At 40.0% G+C, this 23,796-nt stretch overlaps 1 protein-coding gene across 1 annotated transcript in view; it reads left to right on the top strand.

The window, feature by feature from the left end:
* The first annotated feature begins 7,729 nt into the window (after nucleotides 1-7,729).
* itga11a (integrin, alpha 11a) overlaps nucleotides 7,730-23,796 on the top strand; it is a 45,305-nt gene continuing 29,238 nt past the window's right edge. Inside the window, exons 1-2 of the mRNA XM_046393420.1 lie at nucleotides 7,730-7,943; nucleotides 16,377-16,491. Of these exons, the coding sequence (XP_046249376.1) occupies nucleotides 7,871-7,943; nucleotides 16,377-16,491 (188 nt within the window). The 5' untranslated portion in view covers nucleotides 7,730-7,870. The remainder of the gene's footprint in view (nucleotides 7,944-16,376; nucleotides 16,492-23,796) is intronic.

Here is a 23,796-nt window from a genome sequence, read left to right on the forward strand (position 1 = left end):
TAGTTTCCACATTAGTCTATTTCCCACTATTGCTACTGGCACAACTCAACCTGTACAATGCTCTGCCAGAGATCTGGAAAAGTTAGAATGACTCACTGTAGCTCAGACAGAAACATTTACTTCTCTCATTCTCTGTATGTGGCTCTTTAATACGTTCATTTTTTTAATATATAGTGTTTGGGATTTTCCATGGCATTAAACTAGCAATGAGATTGTATCAGTTACCGAGTAATTGTTTTATTTTTTGGGTAAATTAATGCGATGGACATGTGGAACAAACACAACAGAGCTGAACAGTATCCTAAGAAGGAACGTGAAGTTGAAACCATTTCTTAGAACCAATGATAAATTCATGGTTCCTGTGACGATTGTTTCCCTCGCTAACTCCTAAATTGATTTGGACCTCCATGGTGGACCCCGCAACATTAGATGACTGAAGAAGAGTAAGATGCCAAATCTTGCTGAGTAAGATCCTCTGAGACTGATGAATTTACATCCCAGACAAACGATTAAGTGGCTAATAGCCCAGTGCTGTAGATGCTTCGACCAAAGTATTTGTTCTTCAGCTGTAGCGTCAGCAGGATAAGTTCTGTGGTAACGTTTGTGTTTTGGACACCAACGGACTTAAAATGTCAAACTGAGAAGAAAAATAAAGTCCTATTCAATGACTCCAGATCACTGACTGTATATAAAGAGGAGCAACATGACAGCTCTCCAGCTGTGAAGATAAAACATTTTGATCGCTGCCTGCTGGCAGGCAACAGTACAGGTCATAAATAGGTCATTTTAAAAAGCCTTAAAAAAATATTGAATATTAATTCTTCACATTTTCCTCAAGGTGAGCGGCCCTTTCACCTGTGCCAGCTGTGGCTCAGCAGGTAGAGAGAGTCTCCAAGCTGTTCCAATGGTCCAGCCAGAGCACTGACTGGTAGCTTCCTTTCATTATAGCTGCAACTAGCGATTATTTTCATTATTGATTAATCTGCCGATTGTTATTGACTGATGCATTGTTTATTCTATAAAGTGACAAGGAATTGTGAAAAGTGCCAATCACAGTTTCTTAGAGCTCAAAGTGATGTCTTAAAACAACTTCTTTTGTCTAAACAACAGTATGAAACCCATACAATCTTAATTTACTGTTAGTAATGACAAAGAAAAGCAGCTGAAACGAGCAAGTTTGTCATTTTTGCTTAAAAAAATGACTGGGATGATTAATCAATTATCCTAATAGTCAGCTAACCGATTAACTGACAGAACGTGCAGCTCTAGCTGTCATCAGCGTGTGTGTATTCATTGAATGGTGGGAGTGCAGAACAGTTGGTCAGGTGCCTATTTTTCAGTCAGCTCTGCATATTTACCCCCAAATTAACAGAGGCTCAGCATATAACTCTACATTTCCAATTTCCAGTTCCCAAAGATACCACAGTGACTTGCTCATAATGATATGTGGGATGCATTACGTATTTCCACTTCGGCCTGGCTGTGGGTGGATAGCCTTTGAATCCTAAAACCATAGATCTCAGGTTGAGACTGTTTATTCGAAATGTCATCTTTAGAAAACGTCCATGGAAGAAGCAAAGACCAAACGAAGGAAAGACTTTCAGTTTACCACACACACGCACACACGCACACAGAGGTACGCAAAAAGTAAAGCTTACTATGTTTATTTACTCATCGCAGTATAATTTTGCTTTTAGGTGGAGTATACACATCACTTTCCAACAACAGATGAATCTTATGCACGCTCAAAACATACAGTAACAGCAAGAGAGGCTTCAAGATACACTGAAACCCCAAAAAATAATTTAAAAAAACACAGTCTGCATTCTGTAGAGTAACAGGATTTCTGCATGGCAGCCTAAAAACCACTGAATTCCTCCCGGCCTGCAGTTTGTCACTCATGCTCTCCTCATCCAAATGTGCTTGCACTGCTTTGATTTTTTTTATTGCTTCAGCATTGGTTGACCGTCTCTTCTCATTCCTGAAAGATGATTTAACGCATCCGGTGGAACAAAGGAACTGGGTATAAATCCTTAACCACAGCTATTATAATCAGTGACACAGTTTGACACTGTGTATTTTTAATTGTAAGACTGCATGTTCTTCCAAGTACAGTGGAAGCAATTTAAAATAGAAATCCTGAATACCTTGTTTTTCAAACTTAGCTAATAATCCTGATTCTGATTATGAAAGATCTCCTTTGCTATAATGATTATTCTCAGTTTTAATTTTTATAGATATTGCAAAGCTAATAATCTTTATTTAACTGACATTTTGAAAGCTGAAACTGTTTCTTGTAATAGAATATTCTGTGTAAGCGCTTTTACTTGCTTTTAGGTGCAGCATGTGTCTACCTGTCAAAGGTCACTTCGAACAAACAGTAAGTCACCAAAATAACCGCTAACCGCCGCTCACTATACTCTTTGCTCTTTGCTTTGTTAGCCATGCAGCTAGTGGCCCTACAAGCCGAGATGTGAACTGGGAGATGAGCAAGACTGGGGCTTCGGCATCCGCAGTGTGGAAAAGCAGCATGTAGCGGGAGAATATTTTTAGCAATCCAGAATCCATCCATCCATTTTCTATACTGCTTATCCGTCAGGGTCGCGGGGGAGCTGGAGCCTATCCCAGCTGACTACGGGCGAGAGGCGGGGTACACCCTGGACTGGTCACCAGTCAATCGCAGGGCCAACACACAAAGACAGACAACCACACACTCTCACACTCACACCTAGGTGCCATGTAGAGTAGCCAATTAACCTAATGTGCATGTTTTTGGTATTGTGGGAGGAAGCCGGAGTACGCGGAGAAAACCCACGCAGGCACAGGGAGAACATGCAAACTCCATAGAAGGGCCCAGACCGGGATTCGAACCTGGAACCCTCTTGCTATGAGGCTAACCACTGCACCACCGTGCCGCCCCAATCCAGAATCATTTTAGTTTATTATAAGAAGGCTTATGATTGTATTTTTCTGTTTAGCAAGGAAAACAGGGGTAAGAATATTTCCTCACTTGACATTTTTGTGAGTTTACTTTTGTTTGTTTGAAACGTAGCAGTCGCACTACTTGCTCAGATCTTCCAGCTGAGAATGCGGAGGGGAGTCCTGAGCTGTACTATCACATCATCACCTCTTGAGGCATTAAGTGGTATTACAAGACAGGACTGGCTGGGGCTAGCAGATTAGCATGCTAACTTCAGTAGACAGATAATGTTTTAAAGTAAAATTCTCACATGGATATGAGCTATTGCTGCATCCATCTGCATCTTCCATCTCAGAATGTTTGTCCTTTTAACTTGTTCTCATATTCAAATGAGTGGGGAAAAACATCAGCTATCCAATTACAAAAAATAAATAAATTAAATTAAATAACAAAGTTGAACCTGTGATTTTGGGCTGACAAGCTATTTTATTTTGGTTTTTCTATGTGATATAGTAGATTTCATTTGGCTCTGTGAGAACTTCCTCCAGATGACCTCTCAACACTTTCTCCAGGTTAATGCTTTATGCAGGGCGACTTGCTGGAACTGTGCAGTAATCTCTCCCCACTGTCCTCACAGGAGACGATACAGGGCCAAAAAAATGAACTGCTGAAACAGCAACATGTTTCCAAAAGCTCCTTGGAGGACTTTCAATGTTTTCTCTGTTACTCTAAACACCATTCATTGTTTCATGCTGCCCCTGCCTTACTTGGCTGAGTGGAAAGTAACATCTGAACGGGCAATAAGCTTTAGAATGTACAGCTGAATGTTTGAAGAAAGAGAAACTCCTCAACCGAGGATGGGAGATGACTTCTTATAAAAACAGGATATGGGAGTGTGGACATAAAGACTGCATATGGAACTTCCAGTTTCAGTAAATGCTGGAGGCTTAAATACCCAGATCTGAGCTTCTGAATCTGCCCTCCCAATTGGTTCAACTTTGTGAGTGTGAAGGCTGTACACTCCCTCTCATTGTTTTGTTGCTTTAGATCCCATGCACTTTTGGGAAAGACCGTCCTCTGAGGCAGAGAAAAGAGAAAGCGATAGTTTTCTTAGTTCACAGTAGAAATGAAACGCCTTTGTGCCTGCTTGGCTTTAAAAGCACAGCCCTTTTGTATAGCATTGATCAGAGGCAGGTTTGGGGTTAAGGAAAGGAAGATGTTCGTCCTGGACATCGTTATTTGTATTTGTATCTTGTTCTTCAAACTGGAGGTTTTTGGAATTTACTTAAATGCACCAAGCTACAGTTAAGTTCCTTGTTTTTTGTTTTTTTCAGACCCATATTAGTTCACCTTTGGCAACCCCAAGCATGACATTTTTGGTTAGCTGTATTGGGGAGTAGTGTGCATTTGCTGTGTCTTTGTCAACTTGGTTTGATGGTTTTCCAGCCCCCCAGTGACCACAAACCTATTTGTGCATCTCTAAAGAGCTTCTCAGAAAAATAGAAAGAGTTTGCAGAAGAACTGAAGAACTTTGTGTCCAGAAATGGTCAAAATGCAGCTTCACAGAGGCCACTCAGTGAGGCCACAGATGAAACTGTAGAAACACAGAATCAGATTGGAAAGCATGCGTGAAAACAGTCAGATTTAAAGAGAGCCTTTTGGAATTGGCACAGCCCTTAAAAAACTTGCATTGCTCTACTCTTTGTTGCAATGCTGTTGAGCTCATTCTTAAGTAACAATGCCTCAGAAAGAGGCAGTTCAGAAGCAGCTGAAGCCCCAGAGACCAGGCTTGGAGGTCTCAAACCAGACAACATTATGGTGGGTGATAGATGCTGCATGTCACAAGAGCCACACACACGCAGCCTGAACTCTGATGGCGGTTAGGCTGTTTGCTTCTTTACGTCTGATCCCAGAGGACTTGTCCTGCGTCTGGCCAAAGTTCCATTCTAGCCTGAGGAGAGGGAGCCATATATTGCACACAAACAGATAATCCTGGGGTGATTGAGATAATTGCTTGCAGTTGTGGTGTGGTGTTAGAGAGGGCCCTGAAAAGGTGAGGAAAGTGTAGCTCCTGTTCAGCGTTGATTTCTGGCTGCACCTCACAATGGGACTCTCTTTGTCTTACATGGTACAGAAGAGGAGAAAAGAATAGAATTTCAAAGGCCAATTTTTCACACTCCATTTGGATCTGGTCTCCCTAACCCCAAACCCCCTTTACTGACAGTGAGCTAAATATCTACATGGCAATTTAGGTTAGCGGCACAGCATTGAACTGCCCACCACCCCCCTCTGGTCAAACTCCTTGACTGCCTTCATTCAGAGCTCCAGACCTTAATCTTAATGGTAGGTTCCTCTCCAATATATCATTTGTTTTACAAGCTGACAGTGGGAGATTCTTGAGCTATGAGTTTGTACCCACAATACTGGACAAAACAATTACTGTTATGAAACTTTTCGTGTTCATGGGGAGCTATTTTATTTATTATTATGTTATGATGACAGCCTGCTTGATTTTTTTCTCCAATTCAGGAAGGTTTTATTCTATGAGAGTGATGGGCCTTTATACTGTCTCGTTGGTCTCCATGAAGAAATCACTTTGTGCTCATGATGTTGTACTGCATCCAACCAGGGAGCATCACTTACTTTCACTCACCCACTGCAGAAACTGATTTCAAGAACCCTGTCCATTGGTATTTACATCTTGAGTGCTGTAGTTTTTAACATACCAGCAGTAGCGACAGAACTTAATTTCCTGTCTTGACAGAAACGGGGAGGAGGGCAGCAGTCGACTGAGGGGAAAGTGATGAAGGTGGGGGAAAAAAAAATCCAATGAGCTTTTAAGCACTTTCAATGAATGCAAGCTTTGATTCTTTCTTCTTTTTGAAGGTTCAGTTATCCCGAGTCATTTGAGCACAAACATTGACTTGTGTGATCAGTGGTTGTTCTGTGTTGAAAAGAAAAAAGCGGTTGTGATTGCAAACCAAGAGGAAGCGTCTGTTGGAGTCAAAACTGTATATTTGTCAGTTTGAGAGATTTTCAGATAGGCAGCTGTTCAAAGCATTGATATCAGATCTGGTGATTTGACAAACGCTTTATGGATAATCTCAGTGATGAGCTTCACAGGCACTTCACAGTCTCACATGGGCTGTTTGACCGTTTGTCTGCTCAGTTACTCATGCAAGCGTCATCAGCGTTAAGACCAGAATAATGATAGCTAAACTGGGGCTTTATGTTGCCAACTGATTATGGATCTCATTGTGAAGATATAATCTTTGCAAACTTATTAGCAAATGGTTGCTTATTTACACGTTCAGCCGTTACAGCAGCAACATTAGCACTCATGTGGAGTAAGGCTGTTTTTAACGACTAATTCTCTGATTTTTAAACAGAAAGTGTAAACTAGTCGACAAGTCTGCAAGTAGGAAAACACTCAGAAAACAATCAAAGTTCAACACAATTTGAAATAATGTATAAGTATATAATTAAAGTACCACCTTTCACAATACTTGTAGACAGCAGCACACAACATTCCTTACAGAACAGAAGAACCCGTGAGTGAATATGTCGATGAAATAGATTAACAATAACAGCAGTAGTACCACAGCTAGTATTAACAGTAGTAATAGTTTTCTTCTTGTATTATTAATATTGCTGCAGCACAAACAAAATGGTTTAGCCAATTAAACAAATGAGGTCTCTGTGTGTCAGTGTTTGATCGCCCAGGTGCTGATGTATTTTATCTAAATGATTTTAAAAATTATTTTCCAAACCAAAGTGAAAGCGAGGCCCATGGAACAAAAAGATGGCATTTAAGTGAAACACAGTGGTTAAGTGGTGAACTGAAGATCTACCAGATGACCACAAATGGATTTCAGGACGGCTAATGTACACTAACTATGTCTTGTTACGTAAGTGGGATCATTATACATTCAGTAGTTAGGACTGGATGGTTGAACTGCAAGGGTATGAGGTAACATACAAACCCCACATTTGCGTTCCACTGTTAATACACTGGTTAGTTTGCGGTTGTGCCATGATGATAGTATTTGTGGTGAGTAGCTTGACTCTGACAGAAGGCGTTTCAGGCATGTAATGGGAAAAGGTTTTGGCAGCGTAACTAAACTGCTGTACATTTCTTTAGATTTTCTTGTTGAAATATCTTAGGGACAGTATTGTGTCGTGTCTTGCATCTGCCTGTGTGTGCCTTGTGTTGCCCTCCATGCCTTTCAGCTGTTGGCAATTTCATTCTCAATCAGCAGACGCTCTGCCATCTTCGGAGCTTCAGGAAAGTAAATGATTTGATTGCCTGTGCATCCACTTGGACTTGAGGATTCAAGCGGTCAAAAGTTAAGTTGAGACAAACTTTCACAAAAATTGAATATTAATTGGATGAAATGAGGAAGTGAAGGTGAAAGGTCAACTTCACTGTGACATCATCGTGTTTTCTGTTCATTAATCAACACCATAACCCAGCAACAGAAGGGCAGATTGTGACCATATTTCACCTTTGGTCAGATACTGATATTGTCTCACATCAACAACACGTTTTAATCTTTCAGTGAGAGGTCTGAGTTTTAATCCCTTCACACCAGAACAGCTCAGCGCCTCACATCGTCATAAGCATCCATCACAGAAGCATCCACTACTCTTTCAAAAGATGAGCCACTCAGACTGACTGAGCTGAATGAGTGTGTGACACAGAGTATTCCTGCCCGCTGTGTCAGAGTGGACCTCCTCTTTCTTCGTCTTCGTCTTCTTCTTCTACAGTCCCCTCCTACTTCCCCCAGATATAGGCAGCACTTTAACTTAGACCAGAGTTAGTCAGAGTGGGATCTTTAACTGTGCCTGCCACTGGCTCTCTTTGCCTCAGCCCACCACACAACACACTCGCAGCAGCAGGCATCACTCACTCACTCACTCACACACACACACACACATACACACAAACACATGCACGCTTGCACAGGCAAACATATGGAGTACTACTGCTTCCTCCTGCTCTGGATCTGCAGCCAGCAGTTAGGTGAGTGAAGTGGTGTTTATGTGTGTGTTATTGTTTCTGTATGTGCGTGTGTGTGTGTGTGTGTGCGTGTGCATCCTGTTTGTGTTATGCTGTCATGTATGAATCTGACCTTTCTTTCTGCATGTGGCTTTGCAGTATAATAACGGCACCATAATTGTTAGTTATACTTTGACCCATTCCGACAGCAAGTGGAAACTTTGAGACTGTTGCTTTTAAAGGTTTTTAAAAAGCCACATGAGATAACTTTTTTCTTAGTATTTTAAGATTATTTTCCAACCTCACCGAAGATCCAAACGTGCACAAATACTCTGTGTGTGAAGGAACTGCAATATCTGAATATCTTAAATCTGTGGGAATGACATCATAATGTGACGGCTTGACCCGCCATCAGAGACAGGAAGGCAGAGCCCAGCGGTTTTAACCAACGCTGCGTTGCACCCCCTCACGTCTACTGAGGTGCTCTGCGTCTCATCAGAAGCAGGCATGTTCTCTCACATGAAAGTTAGTGCTATCTTTTTACAGCTAAGGGAGAGATGTTAGTGCTCAGCCAAATCTGTGGTCAATTACCAGTGAAATCACTAGAGCAGCAACATGTCTAGTCGAGGCGCAAGATAAAGGGAGGCCGAGAGTGAGCAAAAGTCAGTCATATAAACAAATATACAAATGCTATGAGTTTGAGTAAAGCTGATCAGCCCTCCTGCACTGTTTGAATAAGCAGTGGAACTTTAAGCAACGCATACAGTAGAAATCTCTATATGGTCAGTATACTGTGTAACCACATTGTTTAAATACACTGTGCACTGACCAGTGCTTCCATAAAATAGTGTGCATGCTGTCACCGTGGCTGTACAAACATCAAGTTGTGTTTTTTTTCCACTTTTAGCAGAGTTGTTCTCTCCTTTTTGGTTATGCTGCACCACCCTGAAGTTATATTGAAGAAGATGAAACTTAAAGGTCTACAAGACTGGAATTTTTTGAGAAGAAAAAAAAATCATTAATGATTTAGACATTTGGTAAAAAAGTAGCAAAGTAGGGAGTGGAGCAGAGGAAACCTTCATTATAAATATTTGATTTTGAAATTTGTTGGAGCCAAGCTTTGGACTGATGCCACCGTGAGAGAGACACTGACCTTGTAGCTGGAGTCTGCGGAGAAAGACTTGATGCTGGCTGTGGTGTGGGATGTTTTGGCAAGTACAAAAGAAGGAGGCTGCATTTTAGTCTGATTGTTTGTGGAATGCAGGGACTTTTGGACCAGTGAGCCTTTCCAGATAACTTTGAGAAGGGCCTTTTTCTATGGAAGTAGATCACACATCTGTGCCAGATGGAGGCAGCAGGTGCCATTTCATTATTGAATCAACACATCCGTATGCATCCACTTCAAAATAAATAACCATTTTTCCACTGAAAGAACATAGTTTGGTTTGATTTGTCCTCTTAAGGCACATTTCCTCATAAACACTACTCCAACACGTCAACTCATGTGAGCTTTGAATTTCTTCCTTTTGCCACATGTTCAGCGTGACCACTCAGTGAAGTGCTTCAGCTTCTGTTCTGATCCAGTACGTTCACTCATAATACTAACTGATTACTGACATACTGAGAAAAAACAGCTATTGCTGGAGGTCCTGGAAACTATAAAATGTATGTTCCATTATGGCAAAATTAAGATCTAGTGTCAAATTCTGCCTGGAGTACCAAGACAGTAACATCCTGTGAGGTGTCCTGATAGTAATAAACAACAGACCAAGGCCATTATTTTCTTACTGGGTAAACCACACAGTGCATGATAGCAATTATATCATGGCCACTTCCCAAAGGAATCATCATCATCATCTGCTGAAAATCTTTTTCTATAACTCATGTTTAGCTCTGATTCACCACTGAGTTAACTAATACCGTAGCATGAAGTTTTAAATGTTGTAGCATGAAGTTTTAAATGTCGTAACACACTTTATATGTGCCATATTGTCACCTACCTGCCTTATAGTTACATTAATATTACTTGATTTAGTGGTAGCTAAATTACATACAATACATTTAAGTTGCACATGTAAGTTTTGGCCTCAAGTAGCCAAAGGACCTCCAGAACAAGCTGACAGTCCTTATTCATACCATATCACTTTATACAGTTGCTATGGTTAACATGGGGCACTATTGGTAGTAATTAAGTAATTATTCTTCCCCCTGATCAATGTATCTTCAGTATTCGCTGTCTTTGTAGGCCTGTTTTGATTTCCACCAACTTCTGATAAAAATATATGACTCTGAAGCTGCCTACACCAACTAGTTGCAAATTTTGGTGCACAAAATAGGTAAAACTCACACTAGTGTTTTCTGATAACCCTTAGTTGTAGCTTTCCAACATGGCTCAGAATCACTTTTGAAACCAGCTTTATGAAAAAGGGCCGTGGTTTAGGTTTAGTTGGGTTTTAAGCACAGAAACAATTGGTCAGTGTTAGGGAAAGCTCATGGTTTGGGTTAAAATAAGTGCTTAGTCAAGGTTATGAAAACGTTTGTGTTCCTTGGTTGGTGGTGATTTCAAGAAACCAAAGTTGACTGTCAATAGGATACAGGAAATAAAACGTGATCTTTCATCTTAGAGTCCAAAGTTTTTTTGACATTTCCAATCACCCCAACTGCTTCCCTATGCAGACTTTGTTTCTTATTTATGGTGTCTCCTAATGAACCTCTTTGCCATCAATAGACTCAACAGAGGTCTTTGTCACTTGAGCATAAATGTTGTTTTGGGGCATTTGCTGAAACAATTGGCGCTGACGGAAAGGTAGTCTTTTTCATTGAACAAGCATCCTGCTGTGGTTGATGAGATGAGTGAGGCAGAACCAAATTTTAAATTACCATAAAACAGACGCAATGGCTAAAAGGCTCAAATTGTTTGAGTTGGATGATTTTTGATTGGTTGCTGTGACCTCCTTCACTTTATACACCGATTTCTACAGATGTTTATTTGTGCGTTAAATAACTGACTCGTGCTTTGTGTGAAGTGTCTTGTTGCATGAACTGAATAGAACTGTGAATAAAACGAGCAAATTCCACAGTAATTTCAGTCTTTATTCCTTTTACTAAAGTTTTTCCAAGTTTGAAAACCCTCCTGAGACCTCCAGTGATCCAAAGTATTTACTGTACATCTGCCAGCAAATTTGCAAGTAGGTTTTCTTTCACATGTTGTTTTCTTTGTACGATATCTTGATTGATTGCAACTGGTCCTGGATTCAGATGATTATAGTTCGGTGAGAATGCTAATCAGGGATTCCCTTATTTCCTTATGCTGCACTGACTTTTGGTTCCTTCTGTATCCAGATCCTATTTTTAAAAGTGGGTTCTTTAACTGAGAATAAATATGTTGGTAGCAACCGATATCATGGGAGTAGTTAATATTAGAGTGTCTCATCACAATGAATTACTGTCAGATTGTTTCAAAAATAACTGCTCATTCATCAAGAGTGGCTTCCTTTTAGTGTTGCCACTAGTTTGTGTTACACTGGATTCAATTAATGCGCTACCACTGAGTAAGTCCACATAATGTTATTTCACTTTCGCACTCTATGCATATGTATGACAGTGTGTGATAGCTGGTGTTGCTCATCCTGTCTTGTCCTGCCCAGGAGGCTTGGCTTGAATCCCTGGCAGGCCTTTTTGGCTCAGAATTTAGTAGCTTGTTAAGCAGTGCCCAGCTGGCTATTGTATATTAGTAACATCTGGTTTTGGATACCCCATGCCTCCCTGACTATTTTCATTGGCGTAATAGTGACATAAAGTGCCAAAATGTTTGAAAGTATATTGTCAACCATGAAGTATTTTTCCAGGGAAAAAAACGTACTGGAAGCCCAGAATGGATCGATGGAAAAATACTACATTCTGTTGCTTTAAAGATTTATTTTATGTGCAGACTCTGCTGTCTGCACATATTTGCTAAAATGCTACCAGTCCCATAACACCAGTCAGATACTGTCATAACACCAGAAATATCAAATACCAGAACTGATTGGAGAAAAAAAGAGGAAACATCATGGCGTACCATATGTTTCCATAAATCCTAAACGATATTACACCGTGCTACATCACTGAACGACATCATGCATGATATGAGGGCGTCTCTAAGCCAAGCGTTTGCACAGCACATGGCTGCTCTATGTCAGTGGCTCTGTGGTGGAGCTCCTGCAGCTTGGTGGTGTTCCAAAGGCAGCAGCAGAGTGATGTGGGTCACACCGGCAGCCACCGGACTGAGGTTTATTTATCTGGGCGCTGAAACCGGTACACAGGAAACCCAGCTAGACTCTAAACTTGCATTAGAAGCAGCTGATATTACTGGGAATATTAAGCTGCCACATTAGTAGCATGAAATGGAAAATAGAACACCTCCGTTCTCATGTCTTTACCCTGACGCTTTTCCCTTAGTTATCGTTCGTTTCTTGATCAGATTTCAGCCTATTTGTGATTGCGTCATGGTACATTTATTTTCACTGTTTGAAGTTCTCCCGGTGCTACCAGAACTGCCAGCGTTTATGTGCTACAGTCGAACAATGTTGGAGAGACTTCAAAATGATACAGCCCACTGCCCTTCATTTGGAAAATGACTTTAGCTGCACTACAATGTCATGAATTACCTACTGATTGTTATTTATTTTTCACACACCTTTCTGTTCCCCACAGTCTATTTTCAGTCACCCCTTTTATGTTTCGAGATAAACAGAAACTTTTGGAGGATGTTTGCTGTTGGGATCAAAGACCAGCTGAAACATGTGCACCATTCATTTGAAAGGAAATGAGCAATGTGGAGAATGTGTCAATATTTACATGAAGAGTCTGCAGACATGGTCATTTATTTTCATGAACCAGAACAAGTGGTCTATAGTTATGCCAGTCGAGGTGTGATATACCAACAGTCACTCAACAGATGGGAGATATGAATGAATTATTCACTCTGTGGATGTCATTCCCTACACATATTGTCCTGTGCTAAAGTTTTAGCGGTGGTGGTGGTCTGCAGTCTCCACACCTTCAGTTTCAGTTTCCAGTTTAGACATTATCTGAGGAACAGCAGGAGTAGATATTTGGTTCGACATATGTTTAGACAACCCATTAACACTCCTAAATACTCCGTATCTAAGGAATGAAGCCAACTTCACTTTTTCGATGAGAGAACATTTTTCTTCAAGGAGAACAGCTGCTCAGTATGGAACATTTCAAAGCGCAAACAACTGCACAGACAAACAAATAAATCTCATCTGCTGTGAAACGGATAAAAAGCTGAGAAAAAAACAGATAAAAAGAGCTGAGCTACAGCTGTGCCCTGTTTTACTACAGTACTGTATTTCATTCTGAGCTTGCCTTTTCTTCTAAACAGTAATGTCATATTTCTGTGACAAATTTCTGTGTCATTTCTTTTGGAGTAAAACAGGATTTAACCACTGTTGTAATGTCATATTACTCCATTATCTTCTGCTTTGACCCTTCAGATTGGTAAACTTCGCTCTGCAGTTGTTGTTGTGCAGATGAAGATGAATTTTAGAGGCAGCATGTTTACTTTGCTATTCGGTGCTAAGATTGGGATGGGATGCACATTCACGGGGCAAACTGATACAAAGGCCTGAGTTCAAAATGTTTCAACTTCAGTGAAATATATATATGCGTGTCTTTATGAATGTGCTTCATAAATGTGTAAAGACCAAAGGAAAAAGGAGAGACTGGAGGGGAAGTAGTTCAGAACCCGAGCTTCTGGTGAGTTTACAGATCAGTCACAAGTTGAGCTAGAAAAGATTTCGTCCGTACAACCTGTGGTCTGATCATGTCAAAAGATAAAAGTATTTAACATTTGACGGCGGGTTGAAAAGCAGGCCATCAAAGAGGAGATGACAACAGTAGTGAAAATATGTTGTTAACGTTGCACGTTTTCAGACATCCTACTGAGAGGGGTTCATAGCTACTCGGCTGAACACATTTGTGCTTGCAATAACACAAAGAGTTGAGTAACAAATGAGAAAAGAGAGCTTGAGAGAGAAGTTCAAATCCTGTTTACCTCCTCACTTCGGCACAGCTGGCGAATGACTGCAAAAAGTCGATGCGAGCATCGAATCGCTGTCTTCAGAAGGTTACAGAGGTTGCTGGATGCAGTCTCTCCAACACCCAAATTCACCCTCATAAAGTGATGAGGTGTTTCAGCAGCTGACGAGCAGTTCTGATGAAGTATACTAGCATCCCAAGGGACCTTCGAAGCAACAGCTTGCTTGTGACTTGTGCTATGGAAGCAACCACAACTGCTACACAGTAATGTTAAGTATTTGACGCAGCTCCAAACCAACACATCAACGTTGAATAGTCCAGAAACTAAAAATATATCTGTGTAATTTTTGAAAACATAGAATCAAATGTGAAATCTGTAACCTCGAGAAAATATTAACAATAAAATGTATGCTGTTAATTTTGTCTTACTTCATCCGTCATGATGTTGGTTTGTTTATGTCTCCATCTAGCTGACGTTGGCCAACTTTAATAGTTATTTTTTTCCCAGATAGCCAAGAACAGCAAGCAGCTCCTGGTGAGGTGTGTGTGAAAGACTCAGCTGTAGTTTTCCTAATGGCAGACTGGTTCATATTGTTACATCTGGTAAGCTTTGGGACATTAAGTCCTTCACATCAACCAGACAGTTATGTAATGTGGGCAACTTGAGCTTTTTGATTTATCCTGGCAATGCAGATGAGTATCATTGGGATAAAAGTGAAAACAGATGCTACACTCATAATTAATATTGTTACTGGATAACATAGCAACAATACCCGGTTTAGAGGTTCAAAATGTGAATTTTGCAGTAACCCGCAATAAATAAACAGTGAACTTTGTTGAGCATTCCTTCACCTTGTTATTTCTTCTTGCAGGGAATACAGGCTCACTTAACTTGATGTGAACCCAGAGCCTCACAGAAGGGGTTTGAGCTGTGAATTGGGGTCATTTAGCATGAGAGACTGAATAAGACCAACAGTGTGTGGACAAGAGCCGCAGAGATGTAAGAAGTGGGGAGGGAAGTTGGTGGTAGTTAAAAGGCAAAAGTATTTATACTTTCTTTCTCAGCAGTGCAGCTTAAACTGTGAGAAAACGCTTTACTTTTAAGAACTCTTGAACTCCTACAAAGTGAACTGTGTGTCATTTAACACGAGATCTGCTTCATGTTCCCTCCACCATTGTTTTCTTCATCCAATTCTTTGGCTCTGAAATGTAATAGTTTCTGCTTTGGGTTGGTGTATTTGGGGATTTGGAGTATCAGTGAGTTCTAGCGTGAAGGTCAGCATGATCATTGACCACACGATGGCTGAAACATCAGCGGGGTAACACCAATCGACAGACACACTTACGATAGGTCTGGCAACTGGTGAAACTGAGATCAGAGGGAGCTGAAGTAGAAGACAGATGGATGGAGGGAGATGGATTGAGAGGAAGTCAGAGTGGTAGACGCTTGCGTTTTTTTCCCTTCTCATCTGCCAAAAGGAAAATCTCATCACATCCATGTCTTCGCAGAGAACCACCATTGCTGTCATCACTAATTAGCCATGATTAGCAACTTGGGGACATGAAAAATCAGAAAAATACCTCACCTGACTGGTATTTTAATTGAGAACAGACACTTCACTGCTCTTTTTTTTGCCACCTGGTAAGCCAACTAAAAATGTGGGAGAAATTTAAGTACACAACTGGGAAAACAGACCTGCTTTGATCAGGTCCCATAGCAGCTTTTTCTTCTTACCCTCTTGCTACTTGTCAGGTCACACTTCGCCATCCATTAACAACAATATCAAAACAAAACTCCTTGCTGAGTCTCTTGCAGTTACAACATATTAGGTACTTACATGGTGCGAGTTTTTGCAGTTTTGTCATATGGATTTTCCCCAGCCGCTGAAATGTAAATCACACATTTTTCATCTTTGACTTTAGCTTCACATGTTGTGATGTGGTGTGTCTGTGCCTGGTGCCTGTTCTTATGGAAGTAAAACATTGGTCGTGCATGTGGTCATGCTGATACAACAAAGCTTAACCAAAACTCCTCCGGCTTTGCAAATGTATGATGAAAGAATGTCAGTCAAATGTGACAGACAGCTCAGCTGCTCTGCCACACATGTTCAGTCAGTGTTTGTTTCCTTGTGAGGGGAGTCTGTGACGAGACTGAAGCAAGTGAAGAAAGAGACACTAGACAGGGTAGGGTTTATTTGAAGGATGAGTAAGGATCGTTTGCAGCTGTTTGTTGCACTTAGGCCAGATGTTGAGGTCTGATCAATGTTAATGTAAATGTTTCCTTCAGCAGAGGCATCCATGAAACTACTACACTGAAAACAAGTCCTACAGATGCTATAGGCACTGAAATCATCAATGACAGAACATAGAAGCTCTTATTTGGCTGATGAAAATGATCTTTTCTTTTTCAAGGATTCCACGACTGCTTCAACATCGACACACAGAAACCCAGGATCATCAAAGGCCCCAAGCAAGCCCAGTTTGGATACACTGTTCAGCAACACATTGCTGCTGGAGGAGAAAAGTGGTAAGGGATTTATATGATATACAGACTGCTGCTATGGAAAATCATCATATCTTATCATATAATTTGGCAAATGTTGTGTTCTTTAAAATCAAACCATTGTTTTGAAAATCTCTCACAGTGAGCATTCTAACCACTGATGACGGTCAAAATAAGTGAAGTTTTTGTGCTATCTGATATCACAAACCATCACAACAACTTCAACAAGCGTAGTGAGTTATTCACTGGACACAATTACACTTTAATCACTCACATTTTATTATATAAAATAACAGTATCTCTTATTGTGATGTATATCGCTTGGTTCTGTAAAACTAAGAGAAATTACCTTTGGTGATCTGTGGCTGAGATTAAGAGGTCAAGGACATTATGAGTGTAAAACACACAGTGCTGACAGACTGTCTGACTTGGCAGCGAGATGTTTTTTCCCCCAGAAAGATAGTCATCTACTGTACCTCTCCTGTGGTGTGCAGAGTTTCCTCCCATTAATCCGTGCTAACAAAACAAACTGTAGTCCTAAGCTGGATACCTCACATTCATCATATTACCTCATAGCAGCAGACTGAATCCTGATGCACGCTATTATTAGGCCAACTGGCACCGTGTGGTGGCCAAAATTAGTTTTTGGCTTCCCCAAAGCGTCTGCTTGCAAGCATTGCGTAAACACCATGCTGAGTTCCAGTTATGCTTCTGTGTGTGTGTGTGTGTGTGTGTGTGTGGTGTGTGTAAATCATTAGTTCTCTTTATAAATATTTTAATTGTATGTCTTTTTCCTCTCTGACGTCACTGGCTTCACCAGAAAAATGATAGCGTTTGATTAAATGCAACAACCTTTGTTGCAACTTCTTGAGCCACTGCGTGCATTAATGGTTGTGCGCTGTAAGTAGCGTTGCACGGCAGGGTGGATGGTTCACTGCATAGTGCTCCTGACATCAACCTCTGACCATGGTTCCCATCCTGTCTTCTTCCACCAACTGACCTTGTTGTAAAGTTAATTAAAATACCTTGTTTATTTCAATAGGAACACTGCATAGATGTTTTCAGACAAAAAAAAAAAAAAACATTGACACATGAACATCATATGCAAAAGCACTGCATTTGCTGTTCAAACATAAACAAGTACAAGCTGGTACTTTGTGAATGCTGTATTTCTACTGTGACCTTCTTGAAGAAAGATCAAACTGTTGCTCCTGCACTAAATTCCTCCCTCATGACAATCTGAATTGAATCTGAACCGTCAAATATCTCGATCAGGACTCAGATTAGACTCTTTGAATTGTATCCAGCATTGTCTCACACTGTTCAAAACCTAATCATAAATTAACCTGATGACTCTACTGGGCAAACCAAGTGTCAGCTTGTGATTATCAAACTATTTAGAAAGAAACATCAGACCTTAATTGTAGGAGTGATATTTGAGAAAACAAAAGTCATTTTGGAAGGCAATGGCAAGCTTCCTATTTTGTTGTTTATGTTATAGTCCAATACATCACTTTACAATAAAACATTTCAAACATCTTTGAAATTAAACACATCAGTGTTGAGTTGATTGTATCTAATCTATTTGATCCAATTACTGTTTCCATGACATTGTGGTAGAATGAGGTTATGGCATCATTAAGAATTTATTGGTCACTATGTCCTTCAAAGAATTTTGCTCTGCCAACATAATGGGACCAGTGTTGGACATGCATTAAATATCATACTGGGCTTACTGTCCCATGCCAATTGTTTTTACTGCTCCTCTTGGCAAGTTATCCACCTCTGTCGCCCTCAGGCAGGCTAAGGGGTGTGGGTGAGTGAAAAGAGACACAGTATTGTATTCACGTAAAGAAGCTTTAGAATGTTGCACTTGGCAGTGAAATCATCATCTTCTGCTGGCTGATAAAACAGAGCAGACCACACTGCATGTTAGAAACCACAAAGTCAAAAACGCTCCAGTATGATTGAGATCCAATTGTGTATTTATATCTGGAGACCCAGTCTGAGTTTGAAACTATGACAGTGAAACATTTTTGAAAAAGTGATGGCATTTTAGTTGGTTCTTAGCTATGTGAAGGGTTGTCTTATGGTTAAGAGGTCAGGCTTTTCTTTGTTGTCAACAAAGCTTATGGAAAGACGACAACCAACAATTAATTGATCCTGCTAACAATGCTTGTGAAGCCAAAGCCTGATATGACTTATTCATCTGTGCCAAAGACCTCCACAGTTGTCCAAATGTTATTAAATACACAACAATGAGTCATGTGAGTGTAGTGAGTGAGTCGATCCAAGACACACAGTCACACAGTTGTAAATCCTCACTAACACACTAAATTGGAATTAATTAACAGCTAAAAATAGTTCCCAAAGCTTTCTTTAACAACAGTCCTCAGTAGAAACCACACACAGTTGGTAAAACAGAAAGTGTTACGAGATCGACACATTGCCTTTTCTTCAGATTTTTTGACAATAATGAAAATATAAAATAGGTATTGTTCAGAATTAAGAGCGTGCACTCGTGTTTGGAGAACGACGTGACACACAAACTAGCAAGTAGTTAATCAAAGTCTTACTCTGCCACTGGAAACACGTCAGCAACACTGCTGATTACGATATAAAATCAAACCTCTTTACCATTCTGAGAAACTGTTGGCCAGCTGTGTCTGAGGAGGCCAATTTGTGTGGAATAAAGGTGACCAGAGAACAGCGCCTCGACTCACATTAAATATCTGAGAACGAGGTGAAAACATATGCAGTGTAAGAATAGTGCGACTGCAAACACCATGCAGCCAAACGGAGCTATTGGGATTATGGTTTTGGCATCTTTATTAGGTGTTCATACACCTTGTATAAAAGGGTCTTTATTCATAAGCAGTAAAACTGTAGCGTGGAAGGGCAGTAATGTTGTGGCAAGTCTTATAATTTATACCAGAAAAGAAAACATTTCTTTTATGCCTCCTGTTTTTATATAAATCTTAACAATGTCATCAAGCATTGTTTGAGCATTATACCTTTAGTAAACTGTCTTGCAGCTCTAACCCACACAGTCTCACACTCGGTTAGGACTTGTCTGTCTCTCTGGCAGACAAGTTTGTCATCGAGTGACACATGAGAGTTCAGTTTTAGAACGACTGTTTAGTCAGTGCAGCAGTGTGCGTAGGTGTGGGTGTGTGAACGCACAGCTGCGTGCGCAAACTCAAACAAAACTGTATATTTGTGTGTGAGTGTGTAGTCTGACAGTTCTCAGCTGGACCAAGCAATGTCACAGGATCTGAGGGAGATGTGAAAACAAAGGGTTATTGAGTGTAAAAGGATCATTAAAATGATTAAAAAATTAGGTGCTCAATTTCCTGAAAGATCTGACTTGGTTTCTTCCACATCCACCAAAGATGTTGCCTCGTAGGATAATTTCAGTCAGTGGTCGATTGGTTGAAGGACTTGAGCATCCAATCTTAATTTGACAGTTTTAGAAGAAGTATTCACATGCCTATCTTAAGTAAATTTTTAAACCTACAGTAACACTGGACAAATGCTAATCTTTTAACAGGCCCATGGTCAAGATGGTACCAAAGATAACTTAAGTGGGTATTTATTCATTGCATTTTGTGCCTAACTTTAGTAGATCATAACATATGGGATATGGAATCAATCTACAGATGCAATGGGTCAAGGTGAGACTGAACATTTCAATGAATATCAGTTTCTGAACCAAGACAAAGGCTAAAATGAAGCCTGCAACAGACTAGTTAAAACTTTTGCTATTGGATCTTATTTTATGATTCAATTATATGTTTCATTCAGAAGTAAAATGTTAATCTGGAAAGAAAGGAGCAACTATGGCTGATAAATAAATCTGTTAAGTGAAATTTACAGGAATTCACTGTACTGAAGTAAAAGTAGGATACAATGGAAATACTCAAAAACTGCACTTAACTTAACTCAACTAACTTGACTTCAGAGCTAACACACTTTATTCAGTTGTTTTCCATCACTGGTACCAGCGCAGTGATGCTTTCCTCTTGAATCTGGAAATCTGGGACTTTAAGTCCACACGTCGCTCATTTCCAAGAGTGAGATGAATGCATTGACAAGGCAATGATCTCTGCAGTTTAGACCATGTGTTTACTAAGTTTACTAACACTTCACCAGGACATTTCTGCTGATTCTCTGTGTTAATCTGAGGCTGCTTACATTCACTATGTTTACACATAATAAGAAAGTGGGAGATTAGAAAGTTAAAATGCTTAAATGGCCAGAGACAGTGTAGATTGTCCCTGGTCATTTAAGCATTTTAATTTTCTAATCTCCCACTTTCCAGTCAGGCAGTTTCATCTCAACTGAGTGTTTAAGAGATTTCACATTGTTACAGTTATTGATGTTGCCTGAGTGTCTGTATGAGGCTGCAGCACTGTCAACTTTTCCAGAGTTGTCTGATTTTTCAGAGCCCTCGGCTCTGTGTTTGGATAGGAACAGGATCACAGCTGGAAAGTAAGAAAAGATTTTTATGACCCAAACCTGACGCAAGGCAGACATGCAGCTAAGTTCAGAAGGTTTTCTTTGAGCACCAAATTTAGAAGAGATACGATGAGAACTTTATTGATCCCGCAGGATATTGTTGTCGTAGAAGTAGAAGGTAGTGTTTGCTGAATATAGTGTGACTGGAGTTATTTTGCAAGAGCCTTCATGTATCTGATAAATTTGCAGTATGTGTAAGAAAAGAAAAGAAAACCTATCTGAGAAATTCTTCCATTTTTTTTTCCTTAGCCAAATATGTGCCTTTTGTTTCACTATTTTTGATTTCATACACATCACGAAGTTGAGACATCTTTGTCAGGATCGTTGACAGTTTCTGTCCATGACTGCTGATGGAGGCACCAAGTTGAGGAAAGGTCACCGTGTCAAGAATGTGCCATTTCCTCACATGTCTACTGAGCATTATGGTGTTCTAAACACTATGCCAGAGCAGACACTCTTTGGGGAGCTAAGAAGAGGCCACATCACCTCCAATTTGCAAACAGCAAAGACTCTTCAAACCTGATGGGATACATGGACCCGCATACTCCACAGACGCCTCCCAATTTCAATTTCCACTGTTTATTTTTCTACAGTTGCACCAGGTCTTCTCAATGGAGACCTGACCTTTACTCCTTAGCTCAGTTATGAGTTGCACACCACAAAGAACTGCAGGGAGTCTGTGAGGTCTTTCACCACTGACCTTAAATAGTGTTCCCTTTATTTAGCTCATCTGAAATGCTGCAAAGAAGTGTTTTTATACCTTGTGAGCTTGGTAGGAAAACAGAAATTGATCTGTTTATTTTCAACACATGGACAAGACATAAAGACAAACACACACAGTCGTGTGATTGCAATGTCTGTGTTATCAGCTTTAAGTGGTTTGAGTCAGATGCCTGTTATAGTCAAGAATAAGCGAAAAGAAGACTTTAAAGAATGGCCAGCAGGTTTGTGAAGGTCTCCCTGAGGTTTAATATGTTCATTTTTAAATATATACAATCTAATTAGTCATTAATCACTACTGTGTTTATTCGGACTCAACTAATTTAATTGTCCATTAGTTCTGTAGGCCTTTGGTGATTAAATTATTGGGAAAGTCAGGTGATCACAAAAGTCATTATGAGCCATCCTCTAGCAACCATGAATATCTGTATAAAACCTTCTAGCAACACATATAGATGTTGAGATAAGATCTACTGTATTCTACATATTTATCTAAGCTTTTCTAGACATTGTAAGCTTTTACGCTGGACGGAAGAGAGGGAGATGACTAAAAAATGGAACATCCTTGAACAACTTAAACTGAAGATGTCGCAGCTCATTGTCACCATCTGAGTCCTTCAGCCACAAAAGCATCCTGTACATGTTGAGATAGTTTACAGGATAAATGAAAACTGCTGGTGGCGTGAGACAAGAAAATCAGGGAATCACTAAAAACAAGATTCATCCTGTAGGGACCCTGAATGTTCCAGTATTTGTGTCTGGGATAAAGTGATGGACCAACAACATTATCTTTCACATTGCAAGCATGACTTAAAATATATCTTAAAATGAAATAAATGTTGCTCAGTGTTCAGGCTAAAAAAAAATGCCTTTTTGGCACAATGACAATCACTCCTGAGTGATGTAGACAAAATGAACACTGATTATGTGACCATTACAATTCCTCTGACTTATAAGGCAACATTAGACGAAGAACAAATGTCCTGTTAATGCAGACAGATGGAATGTGATGAACAAGCCTGACACTGGAGTAGCACACTCATGTTTGGGGCAGGGATGTGGTTTCACAGTGTATACATCTCTTTCTTACAAATATGAAAAACATTGCCACATTAATGACAGCTTCGGCTTGCAGATGGCGCTTCCTCAAACCCCAAAATCCTGCATTCCCCAGTAGCCATGGTAGAAAATGTCCACACATTCATTTTGGATCATGTTCTTTTTCTTCAGTGTCAGTACTTTTTCAACAGTGATAATGCACTGAGGCTAGCGTTTGACCCTAATGAGCTCTGGAACGTTATTGTTTGAACTGCTTCTGGTGAAATTCAGGAGGTCCCAAGGCAAGCATCCAAGTCAAAGGCAACAATGGTCCCTTTTCATCAAGGTAGCTGTAGTGTCTCCTCTTGCCAAGGGATAGCAATAACTGAAGTAATAAACCAGATATTAATAGCTATGAAAATATAAGCCCTGCAGGATCCACTGTGGTGAAAATGTCTTCCAGAGTCTGTAAGACTTTAAATGTTGGCTTCAGTAGCAATAACCCTGAAGCTTACTTTCATATGAGTTGCTCTTTGATGTGCCGTGATGGACTGTTTGACCAACATTTCCTCTTGTCCTCAGTTGCTGCTGGCAAATGTTAAATCATAACTGGTGCTAACTTTTCTGTGCATGCCCCCTGAATATACCAAACGTCACACATACGGCTGCCCTAAAGGAAATTCATAAATAAAGAAGTCACTCCACATGACAACAAGAAATATAATAAAAACAACCGAAGGGAGGAGACAGAAATAAGCACATACATATAAGTACTGTATCTAAAACGTAAATGATGTTCAAATTTCCATTTTTTGAAGTACTTTAGGGACTTCTTGTCTCTTCATATTGTTTAAGTTTTCCGTACAGTGGTGTATTGAATGTATGATTTGTATTTTTTACTACAAGATGAAATACCTGATGATTTACTGGATGCTTACTGGAAACAAAGAAAATTTTGATCGTGCAAAGAAATGAGGCAATAAATTTGTAAGTATATCCAAATCAAAATGCGACAACAGAATAACAGCAACAGATTGCATGGAAATCATGCAC

Source organism: Scatophagus argus, chromosome 1, assembly GCF_020382885.2.
Source record: "Scatophagus argus isolate fScaArg1 chromosome 1, fScaArg1.pri, whole genome shotgun sequence".
NCBI lineage: Eukaryota > Metazoa > Chordata > Actinopteri > Scatophagidae > Scatophagus > Scatophagus argus.